Source organism: Rhinolophus hipposideros (genome assembly GCF_964194185.1).
Source record: "Rhinolophus hipposideros genome assembly, chromosome: 18".
Taxonomy (NCBI): domain Eukaryota; kingdom Metazoa; phylum Chordata; class Mammalia; order Chiroptera; family Rhinolophidae; genus Rhinolophus; species Rhinolophus hipposideros.
The window spans coordinates 29,227,407-29,247,032 of NC_138064.1; the positions used below are offsets into that span (position 1 = coordinate 29,227,407).

The following is a 19,626-nucleotide window of genomic DNA, read 5'->3' on the forward strand; positions in this document are numbered from 1 at the left end:
TTTAACCAGCTAATGTACTTCTTGTGTCAGATGTGTGTAGTACACTGTCAGGGGCCTCAGGGCGAGGGTCCAGATTTATTGTCTCCATGGAAGGTAACAGAAACTCCCTTTGGCTCCCTTTGCTCTATTTCTATTTCTCTTCCTTTTTGCCACCTCTAATTCAGTGATTATTCATCCTTTTATTCTTTTAATCTATTGTTTCTCAGTGAGGGAGATTTTGTCCTCCACTCTCCATCCACCCCAGGGGGACATTTGGCAATGTCTGGAATCATTTCTGAGTGTCACAGCTGGGGAAGGAGTGCCACTGGCCACGCATACCGCTAAACATCCTACGATGTGCAGGGCAGGCTCCCATAATAAAGAATTATCCAGCTCAAAATGTCAATAGTGCTGAGGCTGAGAAGCCCTGATTTAACTGTTCATTCATTTGCTCAACAAATATTTCTTTGATTTGTTCAAAAAGTAAGGTACAGGAGTATCAGGTACGTTCATAGAGAAAACAGGCATCGATGAGCCACCCATCACAAATTCAAATTTCACGTAGGTGTATTCATGCCCAAAATGCACAGAAGTGAATTAAACCCTTGTTGTCAGAGAGGAAAGGAAAAAGTCTTTATGAGTCAAAGATTTTACTAAGGAGCTCAGAATTACTAAGATTGTGTGTGTGTGTGTGTGTGTGTGTGTGTGTGTGTGTGTGTGTGTCCATCAGCTCCATTGAAGCAATGGACTAATTTTTAATCTTATAGATCACTTTATGTGGATGAAGATTTCCCCAAGAAGTTAGTAGTTGTTATCACTGGATGATGGGAAGATGCGTCTATTTTTTTCTTCTTCAGTGTTATTTTCATTTCTGGTTTTGTTTTTGTTTTTGTTTTCCCAATGAGCAGGTATTCCTCTTTCAATTAGAAAAAAAAGCTTTTTATTTCATACAGGAAAGAAAAGGTCTGACTTATAAAGTAACTTATATTAACCTAGCATTTCTTCAAAGCTTGTTCTATCAAATGTTAATTTGGGAACTTCTGGGATAGTTAAACTAATCGATTGTGGGACTTCTTAGAGGATTTACTATTTTAATATGAGCTAGGATCTCTGAGGAGAGGCACATACCGTGATGTAGAACATTTTGCAATCTCATTTGACCACAGAAGTTTTTCCTCAAGAAATATGGGGTCCACTTATGGTGTAAGGAACACACACTGGGAAAGGATGTCCTTTGTGCTTCATTTACATATTTCCTTCAAAATTCAACAGTGAACCACACCAATATCCCCTGAATCTTGAACTGCAGCCCTGGAGAGTTAGCACGCCACAGTGAAATGGAGGAAGGTAGTAAAGGTGACTGAGCATTGTGTGTGAGGGGGCTGCACACGCCCCTGGGGTTAGAGGGGTTGGTGGTAGGGCAGCCAGAGGAGCCCAAGCAGACAAGGCTATAAGGCCACCCTTTTGCTTATGCCAACAAGCTCGGCCTCACTCTTATTGATAGTTGGATTAAGTGCAAGATTTTTTGCCAAGGATTCTGAGGCTTCAACATTTTGGAACACCACTGCTTTCTGTAAAATGTGATATAGCTTATGGGCGATGTGGATGAAGGTCTTGAATAGACTGAAGTAGCAAGAACAAAGCCAAGAGCTATAATATATGGTTTCTCCCTAAATCTTCTTACATTTGTCTGATTTCTCTTCTTCCCCCAGGGTGATATTGGGCAGAAAGGCTTGCCTGGCCCTCCCGGCACCCCCGGCTATGGATTACAAGGAATTAAAGTAAGTGAACATGACTGTGGTAGAGTTACCTCTCAGTTCACTAGAGTAATGGAGGAAAGAGGTTGTAGATAATGTATGACTACTAGGAAATGACTTTAGTATACGCTTAGCTGTTAGAATTATATCCAAAAGGTATAAGTGCATTAGTTTCATGAACGCTAAATATCACATAAATTGCTGAATGAAAAATGTAACTTTTGCAGTGATTCGTTGTGCTGTTGCCGTGGCAGCCCTGGTCCCGGGAAACCCTGAAACCATGATGGGCTCACCACCTTGGGCACCACAGAGCTTCCTGTCATTCCTGTGCTGTCCCTGCGCTGGCCCAGCTGGCCCTGCAGGAATCCCAGCTCCTTCAGGGCCCTCTGTGCCTTTTCTCACCATAAATATCTATTGGTCATATGGATGACTATGGGACTGTGGCTCTTTGGTCCCAAAGTGGCCTTGGTCCTTCAGGCTCATGGCACAAGCCAGGAGGTTATATGCGGCCACCATCTTGTCCCACTGTGAGCCTCCAACATGGAGCATTCTCCTAGACTCTAAATATGCCAGTGATTCCCCAGGCCAAGGCAGGAGGGAGAAGGGGTGAGGCTGGGTCTTGAGGGATTCCTTGATGTCAACTAGACCTTGAGGGGCCAGCTTCTACAGGGGCCGGGAGGGTTGTAATGAGAGGGTAGGCCACTCAGATTAAAAAGCCAAGTGTGGGGACAGACACAAATGGCTTTTGTGCATTCGTCATTTCCACACAGGAGTCCTGCCAGTTTCCCTCTTTCTGTCTTTGCTCAAATCCGTTACAGTATCCTGAGCAGCCCTGACATTCCTGTAGTATTTCTTCTCAGAGGATTAGGAGGTCCTCATAAAAATAAGATTCCCGGTGGCCCTGCATGACTTTTGGATTCTGAGGTAGATTTGTGGACTGGGACTACAACTCCTGCTAGGCAGAAACCCTTTAATCATAAAAAAGAAGGAGTTTCCACGCCACTGGCTCTCAGTCTTTGTTTAGGCCTGAACATGGCGGATCCAGTGCTGACTGAGGGAACTCTCCCTGTGGGCTGTGGCAAAGGATGGATTCCCTAGTATTTCAGGCCTAGCCAGTTTATTATCAGTGTGAAAGAATAGTCTCAGTGACATGCTGGGGGAATAAAGTAAACACGATCTGACAGAAATTCCAATGTCTCCAAAGCTGACGAATAACGATGATTGCAGTAGTCCCATGGTCACGGGACTCACCTCTCCCTTCTATCTATGTTCTGACCTCGATGCTCTGATGGAACGAGAATGAGCTTCAGTGCCACTCAGACCTTTGCTTGAATCTTTCTAAGCTTGGACAAATCATTTATCATTGTTGAACCTCAGCTTACTCATCTTTAAAATGTAAAGCTTATTTTATAAGGTGTTGTGAAGATGAAATTGTACAAAGTGCCTAGAACACAGTACTGGGTACTCAACTAGAACTTGGGCTGTGAAGTCAAAAGATTTGAAACATGGCTTCCTGAGCCCTACATCTCTGCCTCAGTTTCCACTTCTGAGTAATGGGGATAATAATAGTACTATTTCCTAAAGTTGTTCAGAGGAATACATGTAACTAAATGAGACAGTATGCATAATAATTTAACATAAGGCTCGGTACATGGTTACGAATGAAGTAAATGTTTGTAGTTACTCACATTATTATTCCTTCCTGCTTCTCTTCCCTTTCTGCTAGTCCTTCTTCTTTTTTCCAGGATGAAGGTGCATAATCTGACATTCAGTGCTGTAAAACATAAAATATTGGTTGCATTAATTAGTATGGCATGGCTTCAGTACCCAAAAGACCCCAAAATGTATAATGGCTCAAACACAATAGAGGTTTCTGTCCATATAAGAGGCCAGTGTGGGTGTACCTGGTAGGTGGGTAATTTTCTTTCACCTAGAATTTCAGAGAACCTCATCTTTCATTTATGGTTCCTCCACTTGCTGGACCTCTTTTATACCCAGCAAGCAGAAAGGGAGAGTGTGGAAGAGGCACACCTGCTTCTTAAAAGTCATGGCCAAGAGGTGACACACATCACCTCTGACCACATATTATTGGTGAGAACTAATCTCACGGGAAGCTAGTCTAGCTGTGTGGCCAGGAAGAAGGGAACCAGAGGTTTGGTGAAGAGCTGACATTTACGACCACATATAATTTAACCTATTTCTAGGAAAGATGAAAATTTTAAAGTTATTTGTTGTTCTGAGGTGTGTTGGTGGTTCTGGAAGAGAACAGGAAACAAGAGTGGTCTCCATGGCAACTGCCAGAATGACTAGTCCCTCTGCTGATACTGTGGGGCAGACACCTGGGCCCACAAACAGTGGGTTCAGCGCTGTCATTTGTTTTCTCCTATCTTGAAAAGAAAACCTTAGAGCCTTGATATCTTAATATCTTGATATCTTCTTACTTATTGAGCAGCAACAGTGAATAATTTAGAAATTGTTTTAAGCAGATAAGCTAAGTACCAGATAAAGGGCTAGACATGACTTGAGATTCAGTGGGACCAGGGAAGGAACAGGAAAGGTTCATTTCTGTCTATGACAAAATCAGGGCGAGTGAATAAAGGACACCTGCAACCTGGTGGGAGAGCTGTGGGTTCAAAAGCTGGGGAGAGATGGGCATGGCATCCAAGAGGGAGGCAGGGCTAGCATGAAGAGCCCAGTGTCAGGAGATAAACAAGACCCCTGTGGGAATAAGGGAGGGCTGGAATCCTAGGCGATTACTTGGGATGCCATTAGCATTTGAGACCAGCAAGGGTGTGGTGGTCAGTGGGTCAGCCCAGCTTGCAAGGCCTGGGATAGGACAGACAGAAAGAAAATGGATTCTCCCACCAAAGTGCTATGCTTAGAAATTCAGGGGAGAACCTTGAAGATTCTTGGCTCAATGTTAAAGGTTAAGGTCATTTCTTAGGTAAATTTTTTGTTTGTTTCAGCTGGTTGCAGTAACTGTGGTTCTGTAAACTTCAAGCACTCTTTTAACTGCTTCGTGTAGTGTCTCTGCCACCTTCTGGTGTCCCTTCACTAGAAAGGCTAACACTTGAAAGAATGTCAGCATACTGTAGGGGCAATCTCACACGAAGCCTGCCATCCTTCCGTTTGGCTCCTACCTGTGATGTGAGTCATTAGAAAGTGTTTTCAGGATCTGTTTGACTAGAGTTTGGGTTGGAGTAGACCTATTACAGCATGGAAAACTGGCCCCCTTAAGGGCCAAGTCGAAATGATTAACTCGTAGAAACGAAATTGAGCTAAGGGAAAAAAGAGTCCCAATTATAAAAAGTCAGGGGTAGGTTCGGTGTATACGAAGTGGCAAACACTTACAGAAAGATTAAGAGGTACTGACAATGGGAAGTTTTTCTAGTTTTCTGAACTTATAACCATGACTGTGATGTTGTTAGTATTACAAAGGGAGCAATACACACACGTTTTAGTGACTTTCTGTTCTTTCAATTTAAAGTTCTCTTTCCCCCTCCTGACAACAAACAAACTAATAGCATCAAAAATAGAAAACAAAACCAACCATGTTAACAGTACCATCACTGTATTCAACGCTGAACACACCTTAGAAATTAAATTGAAACGATAAGGAATATAGTGAACAGCACGACATAGGTTGTATATGTGCTTACACCAGAGACCATCTTTGCATTAACTTCTAATACTTTTCCTGTATTGTAGTTTTCTAATTCCCACAATGATTTCTCTACATAGAAAGGAGTTGTCAGACCCACGTGGGCAGTTTACACTTTAAAATAGTTCGGTGTTTTGAGATTACATTTGCCAAAATACCTGTGGCAGGGGTGGGCTGTGGCTAAAAGTTAATTCTTGTCATTAAAATCCACAATCCTAGTTTCAGACATTGAAGGCATCCCCATACCTTTATACTCTATTATTTTTAAAACCAAATTAAAAACAACGATATGGGTTACAAACCAAAGTCAAAGCACTGAGTCCGCAGTATTTTATATATCGATTGTATAGGTTAGGGAGAGTGTGCATTAATTAACTGGGGCCATTTGTATTTTTCTCTTACTGGTTCACACTTTTCATTTTCCTCCTGGGACAAATCACTTTCATTCCTTCCAGCCAATTAGGAAAAAGGGTGGTGTTTTGTTTTTTTGCTGGTTGGTTTTTTAAATTTCTGAAGCTGAATCTGAGGATATGGTAGGGTATTTTCCTTTTTCTATCTCTTTATTAAATTTCCCCTTTTTAATAGCCACGTCTCCAACTCAGAATTGGAATGGCAATTTTAGGCTCTCAGTTTCGTGGGGCTTGACTCATCATTACCAGCTGATGTTTATTGTCTGTTCACCATGAACAAGGTCTGTGCAACGGCTAGTGATAATCACAGAAGTCGGCCTGACTTCTAGCATGCTCCACACACTGCCAGGAATGTAAAAGGAAAAACGAATTCCTAAATCGTTTTTATCCAAAGTAAATAATGGATCATGCCCCCATGGTTTACTATTATTTCCTCAATTTCAAAAGAAATGTCAAAAGGACTAAAGACTAGGTAACAAAGACAGTATCCCGTGCCACGTGCTGATGCTGAATATTTAAAAAAAAAGATTTCAATTATCACCAAAAGATAGAAAATTATATGAAACATTTCATCTGAGCAGTTATATACTAAAAGTACTCATCATGCTATAATAGTACGTAATTTATAATGATGGTAAGCAGGCTGACATTTTAAATTGTTCTGACTTTTTCTCTCCCCTTCCTTCCTTCATGGCTTCCTCCTTCCCTCACTCCCTTCCTGCCTACTACTCACCCCCTCATCTACCTAATATGTAAAGACATAAATACTGTCTATTTATTCCTGTTCATTCTTGTAACAGATATTGTCCATATGAAATCAAGTTGAGTGAAGGACATAGATAAATTCCTCTTATGGAATGCTGCTGCCATCTTTATGGTATTTCCCATGAATTTACTAGTATATATTTTTCCCCTTCTCATTTCATCAAGAGGTACTTTTACTACTCAGAGGACTGAGCTTGAGGAGAGAAGCAGGGCTGTAATGCATTCTCTAAATTCTACGTACTATCTTATTCAAGCCTCACCAGCCTAGGCGGGAGGCTGTAGAAAGGAGGGCACAGAGATGTTAGATATCCACGGTCACTCAGCTGCTTCTGTACTCAGCCTCCCTGAGGGTAGTAATCAATTGGGGTAGATGTCAGAGAGAGGAAAGTGATCAGTTTGAGACTTTCAAAAGGAAATGCCGCTTAAATTTTTTTTTTTTTTTTTGCATGTTGAAATGAAAAGTTGGCCTTTCGAGATGTGCGATATATACAGTGAGGTCTTTTTTCCTGATAATCTAAATGTTTTAAAAGAAAGTAGTAGGAAAGATCACCTCCTTTTCCCTGAGTGCAGTTCTGTCAGAAGGCAGGGGTTGGACTTAGTGACCTTTTGAAAACAATTGGTAAGTGTTAAGACTCGAAATTGCAGCTGGATCTGGGCTGGCATGTGTAGCTCCCCTGGGAGCTCCCCTGGGAGGCTGTAATCACCACTATGCTCGTCACACATTCAAAGGCTTATCGAGTCCTTTGTAGTTTGGCTAGTTGAAGGACATACGTACTCCTCTGTACTACGAACCTCAGTAGCCAACTGCCCTGTCATCTAGGCTGTTTTTATTGCTCTTACAAGTTGGTACCTTAGGAACTTTACAAATATTGGTTTTTTATTATCAGTACCCTTGCTTACAGAGATTTCTCATTTTAAATATAAGAAGTGAAGGGAAATGAGGTCAGTTGCCTGTTCAAGGTCACTCAGACAATCCCTAACAACACAAAGAATATGGAGTTTTCTGGGTATGGGTGGCTCAAACCGACACACTACGATAAAGATAGACCCAGATAATCTTTCTAGCATCCTGTGAAAAATTCTTCAATCATTAGTTCTTCAGAGATACTTCTCACGTTATCAGGGTGGGAATCACGGGCCCAGTTGGTGTGCACTCTGCCCTAGGAGAGCCAAAGGGAATGAGAAGAGCATAGAATATTGAAATGGAGAGAAGCAGTGTGGGGACAGAGCCAGGAGTGCAGTTTCCAGGCTCTTGGCCTCACATGGAAAAGTGCTGGCTCAGGTAGTAAATGGCCATCAACTGTGATTGGATGGCCATCAGCTGTGGCTAGTTGGCCGTCAGCTGTAACCAGTGAGCCATTGGCCACTAATATAATTGCCATGGCTTTGCTAGCAGAAAAAAATGGGCTCTAGCAAGAAGATGGTGGCTCAGTTAGCAAGAGCGGATTGCCCAGCGAGACTATAGCGGTATGACTCCCTCATCTATGGCTCCGTGGCTGTTCCTTTTTGGCCTCACCGTATCCTGTGTTCTTATGTGGGGAGCAGGACCAGAGGCCCCACAGGCCGCCCTGCATGACCAGCAGGCAGAAAAATTATCCACTTGTGAGACAGAGAGGAGGACTTAGGAGGAAAGAGGAAAAAGGGAAATAAAAGAAAGAGAACAGGAAGCTGGTTCTGATGACATTTTTAGGACACTGGTCAGTAGTGCTTTTGACATTAAAGTCTTCTATTACCTAAAATTAATGTAGTTACTGTCTTTTGGTTAAATGTTATTGGTGATCTACTTTATCCTTTCACTTCTGCCTTTTTGTATCCTTTTATTTTACACTTTTCCCTTAGACAACATATATTTGGATTTTTAAAACTCTAGTCTGATAATTTTGTCCTCTGCCAAGAGCATTTGGAAATTTACAGTTACTGTAATTAGTAGATTTTGTAAATGTATTTACCATCTAATTTTGGGCAATTTGTCCCATTTATTCTGTTTCTTTTAAAAAATCTTTCCTTACCCTTTTAAAAATTTATTAATTTTTTAACCATTGCATTTTTACTTTTACTAGTTTGGAATTTACATATTATTTTACCTCTTTTTTCAACATTTACTGTTAAGAATATTCACATTTACCTTATAAAATACCAATATCAACTTTCTGGTTACTACAATAACTCAGTTTAATTCGATTTACCCCCACCCTAATGTTATTATATTTTAATTAAATTTCATATTGTTGTTTTATATTTCATGTTGTTTTATATTTTAATTAAATTTCAATCTCTCAAGACTTTTTTTTTTATACATTCACTGTCTATTTAGACTTATCCACACTCTTATTTACCACTCTCTTCCTCTCTAATCTGTCTTTCATCTCAGACTGTAACTACTTAACTCTCCTTTTGCCTAAGTTGGATTCTTCAGAATTTCCTTTGGTACAGATTTACTAACGTAACCTCTCTCCATTTTTGTTTGCCTGAAGCTGTATTTATGCTTCCTTAATGCCTTCTTAAAAGATATATTTTTTTGAGTATAGAATTCTAGGTACACAGTTTTTCTTCTCCGTGCATGGAAGATTTTCCTGTCATTTGGCCTCCATTATTGCTTTGGAGAAGTTACCTGTCAGTCTAACTTTTCCGTTGGTGATGATTTGTTCTTTTCTCTGTGGCTTTTAAGACTCTCTTTTTATTTAGTGTTATGCAGTTTCACTATGATGTATTTAGATGTAGATTTCATTTTATTTATCCTGCTTAAGATTGTTGGAATTCCTGAATCTGTGGACTAGTTTTTTGTTTGTTTGTTTGTTTGTTTGGTTGGTTTGGTTTTTAAATCATTCCTGTGCAATTCTGTGCCTTACCTTTTCAGTAAGTAAGCTGAAGTAACTTGATCCAGTCTTCCCCACCCCATACCCTCTCTGTCTTTCTGGCACTGTAATTAGTTAAACCTTTTTATTCTTTCCTCCTATTCATATTTTCAATATTGTCTTTCTGAGCTACATTATGGCAGATATTTTTCTAGTCTGTTTCCCAGTTTGCTAAATCTTTCTTTAGCTGTGTTGAATTTGTTGCTTAACCAGTCAATTGAATTTTTAACTTCAGTTATATATATTTTTATTTCTAGATGTTCTGAGTTTTCAAAATTGATATAGTCACTATATAAAGTATTCTTTTAGAGAAAAATTTCAGACCATATGCTTCCATGTTTCAAAAGCCTCTAAAGTCTTCCTATAATATTTTAAAAGTTAAAGAAAGAAAGGGAAAAAAAGAAAAGGAGAGAAAAGGAAAGAAAGAGAAAGGAAAGGAAAGGAAAGGGAAAGAAAGGAATGGAAAGGAAAGAAAAGAAAAAAGAAAAACCTCTACAAGGCTGTATATGATCTGAATGCTGCCCCCCTCTCTGACTTTATCTTGCATCTTTATTTCAGTACAATCAAGGCATACTGGTTTTCTTTCTGTTTTTCAAAAAGAAAGTTCATTTCCTTCTGTAGGACCTTTGCACTATTGCTTCTCCTACTTTAGCATTTGACATGGCTGGCTCCTTATCTTCATATAAATCTTAGCTCAGATGTTATCTCCTTAGAGAGACCACACCTAACCACACCATTCCATCTCTACCCCATCCTTAATGATTCTATGAGATTGTCTTGTTTCATTACTTTCATAGAACTATCATCATATGAGAATATTGCTTTGGTTACTTGTTTATTATCTATCTTCTTCTGGTCAAAAGAAGCTCTTTCTAATTTCCTAGCATCTAGGAGAGTGTTTGATATATAGCTGGCACTTAATAAATATTTGTTTAATGAATGAACAAAGTAATGAGTAATTAAATGAATGTCTGGAGGCTATATGGTGGATGATGGTAAAGTTGTTTGTATATGATTTAATTTAATAAAGAATTAATTGAATTCCATCCTTAAGAGAACTCTAAACATGAAATTTTATATATATACTTTATATATATACATTAAATATATACATACTCCCCCCCAAATCCTAATGTTTAATAGTGGAAGGACCTTACCCTTACACGTTGGTACACTTGGTTGACCTAACAGGTAGAAGTATACCTGGAAGTGCTGCATTTGGCTTTCTTGAAAGTATATCTTTGTGATCAAATTATCTATCGCCACAATACCACAGCATCACAGTGAATCCTACAAAAGGAAATATACTTGTTTGATACCAATAAGCCAAAGGGTATTGTGTCTCATGGTTCTTTTATATGTTCAGTAGATAATCAGAATATGAAAACGATAAATCCTTGATTTGTATAATCTGGGTCTTACTTTTAAAGACCTATATTAATAGATCAAAGAACTAAGGGGAAGGAAACGTAACCTACCATTGCTTGTCACCAGACCAGGCAATCATTATGCAATGTTGTTACTTGTTCCATGGTCCCTTTAAGTTAATAACTAAATTAGAAATAAATGAGACCAAGTGCTGTCCAGTTATTAGATTTTCACAACTTTGTAGTGTTTACCGGGAAGTTTAAACCTTGGAAATGGACAGATTTTTCTGTAAGTTCATATTGGTAGAGATGATATTTAAAGAGTAGTACTAACACATTCATTATCAATTCCTACTCATTGGTATAAAGACGGTGAGCTTTTATAAGTTTTTTTGGCATATGCAGTTATGCCTTTAAATAGTGTCTTTTAAATTTCAAAGGAGAAAATACATTTTTAATCCATTAGAATACTAGTCTTCTGAAAGTTCTCCAACTGGCTTCTGTTGGTTTTAAAATAATATCTGATGAGTCAACAGTTCCCATTGTGATTATTATGCTAGTTTTAGAAAGAAATAAATCTTCCCCAGACCTCAATCTGTCCTTCCTTTTTTAATTACCTTACTGTGGTGATTTCATAAAGTAAACATTTGCTGTATTTTCTTGCTATGTATATACTTAAAAAATAGTGCACACAGACTCTTCGCCAGGACTGAGATGAGTAATGCTAATGTGCCCTTCAAAATAGAATCTGTTTTTGTTCTGCCTATAAGAAAAATAAGTGTATGTACAATTTTGTTTTTAATCAGATCTTCTTTCTGCTCAAAATTAAGGGTACTGACACCAATATTCCATCCTGGTTAGCTGTATAAAATTTTATTTTGGCAGTTCATTCCATAAGTATTTATTGAGCATATGTAAATAATGCCAGGCTGTGTTCTAGGTGCATGGGGTGTATCGTGAGCAAGAGACAAAGGTTCCTGCCTCTATGGAAATTGCATCCTGTTGGCAATAAATATAATAAGTTATAGTGTATGTTTGCAGATGAAAACTGCTATGGCACAAAAAAGGAAAGTAAGATAAGGAGGAGGTGTCGTGTCCAGCATGACATGGGCAGTGAGAGAACAATAAAGGGTGGCAAAGAGTTAAGAAAGAAACTGAAGTCAAAAGATTTATGCACTAGGGGCCACGGGTCTCACAGCCTCAAAGGACTGAGAGCCCCAAATCGGGCCACTGTGTGGCTTTTATTGATGTACACACAAGGAAGTAGCATTCTTTTTCCACGGTCTGTGAGTCTCATACATCATACCAGAAAACTGATTCAAACCAATGACCCTTGCCTGCAAGCAAGGCCGGTACCGAAAGTACCATGATGTATTAGTAATTGTTGTATGCACCTCCCCAAGGGACAAAACATTTATGCTGAAACTTACTGATAAGAATAGATGGAGAACTGATGTTATCACATCATTGAATCACTTCCCAAGCAGGTTGTGGGAAGGGATATAGCCACAGAGGCAGAAGCTCTCCTTAGATGGGGAAAGGTGGGGATCTATGCCCACCTCTGTCAACCCCGTGAGTTTTCCTGATGGCCCCTATGCGACTGTGCCTGTCTTAGGTTGTTCCTCCCTTGAGGAATCTTACCCATCATTGACTACCCAGCCATCCTCTGGGGCCAAACAGGGAGACATAAGGTGTAAGCACAAAGGTAAGCACAAAGGTGAAACAAAGTTCCTGAAAGGATCAGTCTCACAGACTCTTTTTTCTTTAGGGGTGGGCATGAAGGGACAAACAGTAGAACAGTAGGCTGCTGTGTGACAACAGGGAGGGAGGGTTCTGATGAAGTTTTAAGTGGAATGGCTTCATGAGACAATGACATTTGAGCAGCGACCTGAAGGAGGTAAGGGAGGGAACCTTGTGGGTTTCTGAGGGAAGAGCAGCAGCCAGGTAGAGAGAGAAGCTTGTGCAAAGGCCGTGTAATGGTGGAAGGTTCCTGGTACTTTCAAAGAAGAGCAAAAAGACCTGTGTGGCTGCAGAAGAGGTCAGGGAGGTAACACCAGTGAGGTCGGATAAGAACGAGCTCCCATATGGCCATATAGGCCCTCATCACGACTGGCTTCTCTTCAGAGTGAAGTGGGGAACTCTTTTCTGGGTTTTGACCAATAGCATGGTATGGTCTGACTTACTTTTTAAAAGAATCACTGTCACTGCTGGACTGAAGATAGACTGTAGCAGAACCAGGGTTGAATTAAGGAGGCGATTCAGGAATCCAGGAAATTACAAATGGCATTTAAAAATCTAAGTTCTATAATCTAGTTCACATCAATTTAACTGCCTAGAAAGGATTTCTATCTAATGGCCTGTGTCCGAAAGCAGAAACATCAAGTAGAAAACATTCTGACAAAATTGATGCCAGATATATAAATCTGATTGCAAATCTGCCAACTGAATCTTAAGCTCTTGAACCATACTGAACGGTTCTTTATCTTTATATCTGGACTGTGGCACAAAAGTAAAAAATCTTAACCCTAGATACAGTTTCCATCATGCATTTAGAGAGAACAAAGGTAGAATTTTCCTCTTTTTTTTTGCTTTCTCCCTTTCCTCCCTATTTCTCCTCAATCTATGATCATTATATATGGAGACATTATAGGTGAAATTATGTGGTTCAGAACATATATATATATATGACAGAAGTACCACTTGTTGTTACCTGACTTCCCTGCCAAAGTCCAGTAAAAGAGGTGTCTGCCTTCTATTGGCCATTAGAAAACTTTCTGGAGCATACTTCTTAATAAACTAAACCCTCATCCAGAGTATGATGTAAATGTGAATAAATTTCCCAAAATCTATTTTATAATTTAAAAAACCTTTATATATTTTTATATCAAGAAAATACATCTAAAGAGTCTTTAACATGTACCCAGAGAGATCAGCTTCAAAAATTAGCATGACTCCATATGATCTGGGCACCCAATTCAAATCTTCTTCAACCTCTCAGCTCTCAAAGATTTAGTCATCCTGAAGGCCTTTCAATTTCTGGTGAAAGCCATGTTCCCTGACCCCAGTGTTTTAGCATGTACTGTTCCCTCTTCTTGGAGAAATCCCTTTCACCCCCCACTTCAACAGGCTCACTCTTACTCTCATATGTCAGGGCTCATATGAAGTAGTACTTTCTCCAGAAGCCTTCCCTGTATTAAACCTGCATTCCTTTGTGTTTCCATGACACACTGCCTAATAATCCCCATCATAGAACTTCTCACTTTATATTGTACTTGTTTTCCTATCTAAACAGCAGATATGTGAACTATGTGAGATTAGCAGATAGTCTGTGTTTATTTTTTATGGTTTTGTTTTTTATTTTTTGTATCCTATGGACCTAACATATACCTGGCCCACATTAGGTAGCTAATAAAAAAATGAATGACTCCTGTCTGTATCATTCTCAATATTTATTATCTTGCTGATCTTCCAGAGCATTCATTTAACAAATATTAACAACTACCATGTGCTAGGCACTGGGGATAGAAGTGACTGTAATGGCTAAAGGACCTATACCTGGAGATTGGATTCTATAGCGTTTTTATCTGCATTCCCTTATATCCATTTAGAAAAAAAAAATCACAACATACGGTGGAGAAGAAAATAGGAACCTATGGATTGATTGACTCTATTAGCTCTTTACCTTGTAAAGAATAAGATGGCTTTTAAAAATATTTTGACTTGATATTTATTTCACTAACAGTAAAAACTACAAGTCTACATAGTCTGAGTCGATAAGCATCTTTATAAAGCAATTTTCTTTCAATCTGAGATATCTGCTCCATACACTCTCTCATATGCCATCTGTGTGGTGCAATGTGTTTGTGTTGAAAGTATTAGAAAAAGGGTGGTATATGTGATGGCACTGGGAAGTAATAAGACTAAATCCATATATCAGACACCAAAATGAGCCCATTTCTTCTGAGCCACAGAATATGTGTATTTATAATGTACCAGTTCTCATTGCATAAGATATTAATGTTACTGCAACGAGCCTTGATAAGAAGAAGCAAAAAATGTCCTTAAGTTTAACCTTGGTTACTTCGCTGATGAAACCATGGAGTGGAACTAAATTCTAATAACATCAGCCCACGTGGAAAACAAATAGTTTCCTAGAGTAACCAGCTATATTGATGGTAGACTCTAAAGTATGAATTAAGGAGCGAAAGACGCAGGGCAACACTTCTCCCATTGAGAGAATCCCTTCACCACCTGCTCTTGCTTATTCTGTCAAAGACAATCCCTTATTCGCCGTGTTCTTTGTCCTCCTTCACTCTGCATTCCTAGCCCTTGACATTCCATCCTTGATGTGTATCTTCCACACGTTCAACTATAATACATATGTAAACATACACCTGTTTAGTACAACAGCCTGTAAAATTATTCTATACATAATTTCCCCAACTTCCCCCCTTACCCAGTTAATAGAGCATGAATGGTCTTCCCAATGAATAAAGATTTACTATATTTTTAACAGCTATATAGTAATCCATTACATGGATGTAACATAATTTTATGTTAAAAAGTTGAGTAGAAGCTTAGGCAGTGAGTAGGAGGAATTGGGGGGAGTGGTTAATTAGGGATTTGGGCTCTGAACCCTTGGGCTGGCATACTGGAGGAACATCAATGACAGGATGACTGGAATGCAGTGAATCATGAGGTGAGATGAGAAGCCATTAAAGGGCTTTGCACAGAGAGGTAACCCGACATAAATCATGTTTAAAAGGATGGTTCTGGCAGCATGTAGCAAATAGACTATGAGGATACAAAGACAAAAAGTTGCGATAGAAAGATATTGCCAAAGTACAGGTGAGAGATGGTGGTGGTTTAGCACAGGGTGGTAATGGTGGTTGGATTCTGGATTGGATGTGAGGTGTAAAATAAAGGAGGTAAGGATGGCTAAGACTTTTGGCCTGAACAACTGGAAGGATACCATTTTCTGAGGTGGAAGAGAGATAGGAAAATGGGAATGGGTAGGTGTAAGAAATCAGTTCACATAATCTGAACTTCAGATATGGACATGTAAAGCTAAACCTCCAGTGAAGCTATTAAGTAGGTATTTGGGGATAGAAATCTAGACTTTGGAGGGGAGATCAATACAAGAAATATAAATTTGATTTAATAATATAGAGATAGTATTTAAAGTCTTGAGCGTGGAAGAGAACAGGTGGGGAGTGAGTGTAGAGAAGATGAGAGATCCAAGGACTGCCCTATGGGCCCTCCTGCACATTATATGATGAAGAGGACATAGCAATGGAGACTGAGAAGTAGTCACTAGTGGGGTAGAAAACCAAGAGGAAGTTGTTCTTAGAAGCAAGAGAGGAAGCATTTCAATGAGGAGGGCGTGGTCAGCTCTTTCATTGCTCATTGGGTGAGAACTGAAAATAGATCATTGGATTTGACAACATGGAAGTCCTTGGTGACCTTGACAAGAGCAGTGTGTACACACACACACGCACACACATTCATGTATACAGACACACATGCAGAGAGAGAGAGAGAGAGAGAGAGAGAGAGAGAGAGAGAGAGGGAGAAAAGCATATGGAAAAGTCTCAACAATTGATGAATTTGGGTGAAACAAATATGGGAAATATTTGTATTATTATTGTAATTTTCTGTGTTTGAAATTATTTTAAAATGAAAAGTTTTAAAAAGAGATAATGATGAGACAAAAAGTGAAGACAGAGCATATAGGCAACATGTTTGAAAAGGGGAACACAGAAATGGAGTAAAGGAGTAATACATATGAGATTAAGGACGTTTTTATTTAACATGGTATCTTGTATGCTGATGGGAAGGACCTAGTGAACAAGGGAATATTCATGATGCCAAAGAAAAAGTTGTGGTTAGAGGCTGTCTTTGGGCTTTTGAATTAGAAGGGGCTTCTACTAATCCCCCTCCCATTCAACATAAGGATCTGTTCTATGACGTTCTAATGGGCATCTGGCCATCCAGGCTCTGCTTGGACAGGGAATGGAAGTTTTTTCCCTTTCTTGTTTGTTTTCCAATGACTTATTACAAATTAAAGAAGCCTTGTTACTTTTTAAAATGAAAATAATGTATACTTGCATCAAATCCAGATACTTTATAATCATGCAAAGTTGTGAAAATCTCCTCTTTCTCCTTCAGTCCTACACTATAGAGGTTGTCACTGCAGTTTGGTGTGTAGCTTCCATATTTTCAACTACATGTGTAACCATACACAAATATAGCAAAACAGCCTTTAAAATCATTCTGTACATAATTTCCCCAACCTCAACCCCTCCCCAGTTAATAGTCCACGAATGGCCTTCCAAATCAATACATAAAGATTTACTGTATTTTTTAACAGCTACGTACTAATCCATTACATGGATGTAACATAATTTATATATTTCTCTTCATTAGATCATGCTGCAGAGAACATTCTTATATTTTCCCATACTTGTCTTAGTATTTCCATTTCATTGTGTTTTGAAAGGCTTATCCCATTACTATAATTGGTAGGCTTTACTTTCCTTCTTTACACTGAACTGAAATCTGCCTACCTGTGAATTTTTCTGCTGTTGCTAATCTTTTGATGTGGTTCTCTACTTCACTTTGAGCATGAGTCTAGGCTTATAAAAATTTGTGAATATAATTTCATTATACATATATTTGTCTCTTTTACTGCTAAACTTCAACTCGGGTGTTTCCTTGTTTGACACAGCATAATGCAATTAAACCTGAGTTAACATTGTTAATAACTGGATTTCTTGAAAGGTGTGTTTTTATAGGAGACTGCAACTTTGTGGATCTTTTCACATTATTGAATTCTGCTTCTTGGCCTCAGATATGCCAACCACATTTGGGTGTTCTGAGGTCTGTGAAGGCGAACTTTTATCTTTGAACAGCTTATGACGACAGTCTAGTAGAGTTCTGCAGGGAAAATCAAGAGAAAAGTTTCCATAGATTAGGAAGTTCTGCGCCTCTGAAAGTGGCATTTGAATTGTCAGGAATAGTTCCTATCGTGTTAAGCTGGAATGGCCACACAGGTCACCAGCTCCCACTGTCCTCACACCGTTGACGATGGCTGAAGTGGCCTGTGTAGCCTTCAGTGAATCACAGCAGTTTTCTAACATGAGGTAAACCCCTTAACTGCTTTGTTCAGCTATACCCGAGGCCAGTGCCACAGTAGCTACTACTAAAGTGGACCTGGATTCAGCTCCAGACTCCAGGTCAGAGGACCTTCTTATAAACACCACCTTTCATTGACCCACATCATGAAATCTCAGCTGGCGCTTTTCCCTGCATCTCTATGTTGTTATTTCTTTTCCACATCAATCCCTAAGTAGGTATCATGAAATTTGCCTCATATTCACCAGAGAAGCACCCAGGTACCTGTGGGGGTTTGTGAGGCTAAATAAGACAGTGTTTAGGGAGCAAGGTCTCTAGGCAACTTCTACCAAATAAGATAGCCCACCTCTATATCCACTCTCTCTAGCTCAGTACAATATGCAGGAACCTGAAATAGGTACCTCGGAAGATAGAAAGATAAATAAGATGAAGTGCCTCTACTTTGGGAGTTTAAGATGCATAGGAGAGAAAGACCGTGAGCATCCAAACCTGTTAGGAGACACGTGCTACAAGAGAGGCGTGGGTTGGTATGGGGTATTGCTTTTGGCTGGGGGAGGGCGGGTCAGGGGAGACTCCTTGGATGTGTTTGGTGGCTCAGACTTGCCCACGAATGCAATGAGGGTATTCAGGGAGCACAGACAAGATCAGAACACAAAAAAAAATCCTACACCTGGAAGACTGAGTGGTGAGAGAAAGAGGGAAAGCCAGGAAGAGAAATGTGGTTGAGTAGAATTTCTGTATTTGACAGATTTGGTTCTGAAATGGCTAGCAAGTGAAAGGTCTAGCAAGCAGATATCAGTGAGGCCTGGAGCTTAAATACCGGTGTAAGACTGGGGATTAGAAGATTGGACATACACCTATAGGGTGCCACGGATACGAGAGATGTGAACAAGATTGCTAAGGACAATATAAAAGTAAAAGTAAGGGACCAAGACAGACATCTACCTTGAGGGCACAGACAGCACCGAGAGAGACGAGAGAGAGACGTCAGAGTTCTGAAAAACAAACTGACAATGAAACAAACAAACCACTCAACACGCAGGAGGAAAACCAGGAGACTGCTCTGTGCAGAGGGCAGCAAAAGGAGCATTCCAGAGTTCCCTGTCTCTTGCAGAGGCAACTGCCATAAAGCCAACCTTGTCATTTTGTTTTTGTCATTTGCAGTGCAAGTATATTCCAGTTCCATGCAAGGTATTCGTGAAATTTGGCAGGTTTTACAGAAGGCTATTTAGGCAGAGTGGCGGCACAAGTCAATTTATGTGACTGAATCCAGCTGGTAAAACCCCTGGAAGCCATGATGCACTTTGTACTATGACCTGTCAATGTATTTAATTCGAGCATTTGTACTAAGAACCATTTTATGATCTGAAAATGGGGCTAAATTCTGTGAGTTGTTTAGAAAATCGTAACAGTGAGCACGTGTCCAAAGAGCATTCCAAAAGTCCAGATAAGTGGCGTGACTGTTGCTGAGGTTATTTGCAAACAGGCATGCTACTTGTTCAATCAGTTTATCATCTGCCAGTAGATATAAACAGAAAAATGGAGGGGACTTAAAGGACTTAAAGCTTAGGACGAATGACTGAGGGCAAATATGCCCAAACTGAGCACATTTGGCTTTGACTGTTGTGAGCTGAGCTAGGCCAATTTGGACACTTAAATTTGTCAGATTCCAAACGATGACTCTCAGTAGCCTCTGAA

General features: G+C 39.6%; 1 protein-coding gene across 1 annotated transcript in view; it reads left to right on the forward strand.

Moving 5' to 3' along the window:
• Positions 1 to 19,626, forward strand: part of COL28A1 (collagen type XXVIII alpha 1 chain) — a gene marked incomplete at its 5' end in the record, with an annotated part of 138,117 nt that overhangs the window by 84,874 nt on the left and 33,617 nt on the right. Inside the window, one exon of the mRNA XM_081079633.1 lies at positions 1,692 to 1,760. Within this exon, the coding sequence (XP_080935759.1) occupies positions 1,692 to 1,760 (69 nt within the window). The remainder of the gene's footprint in view (positions 1 to 1,691; positions 1,761 to 19,626) is intronic.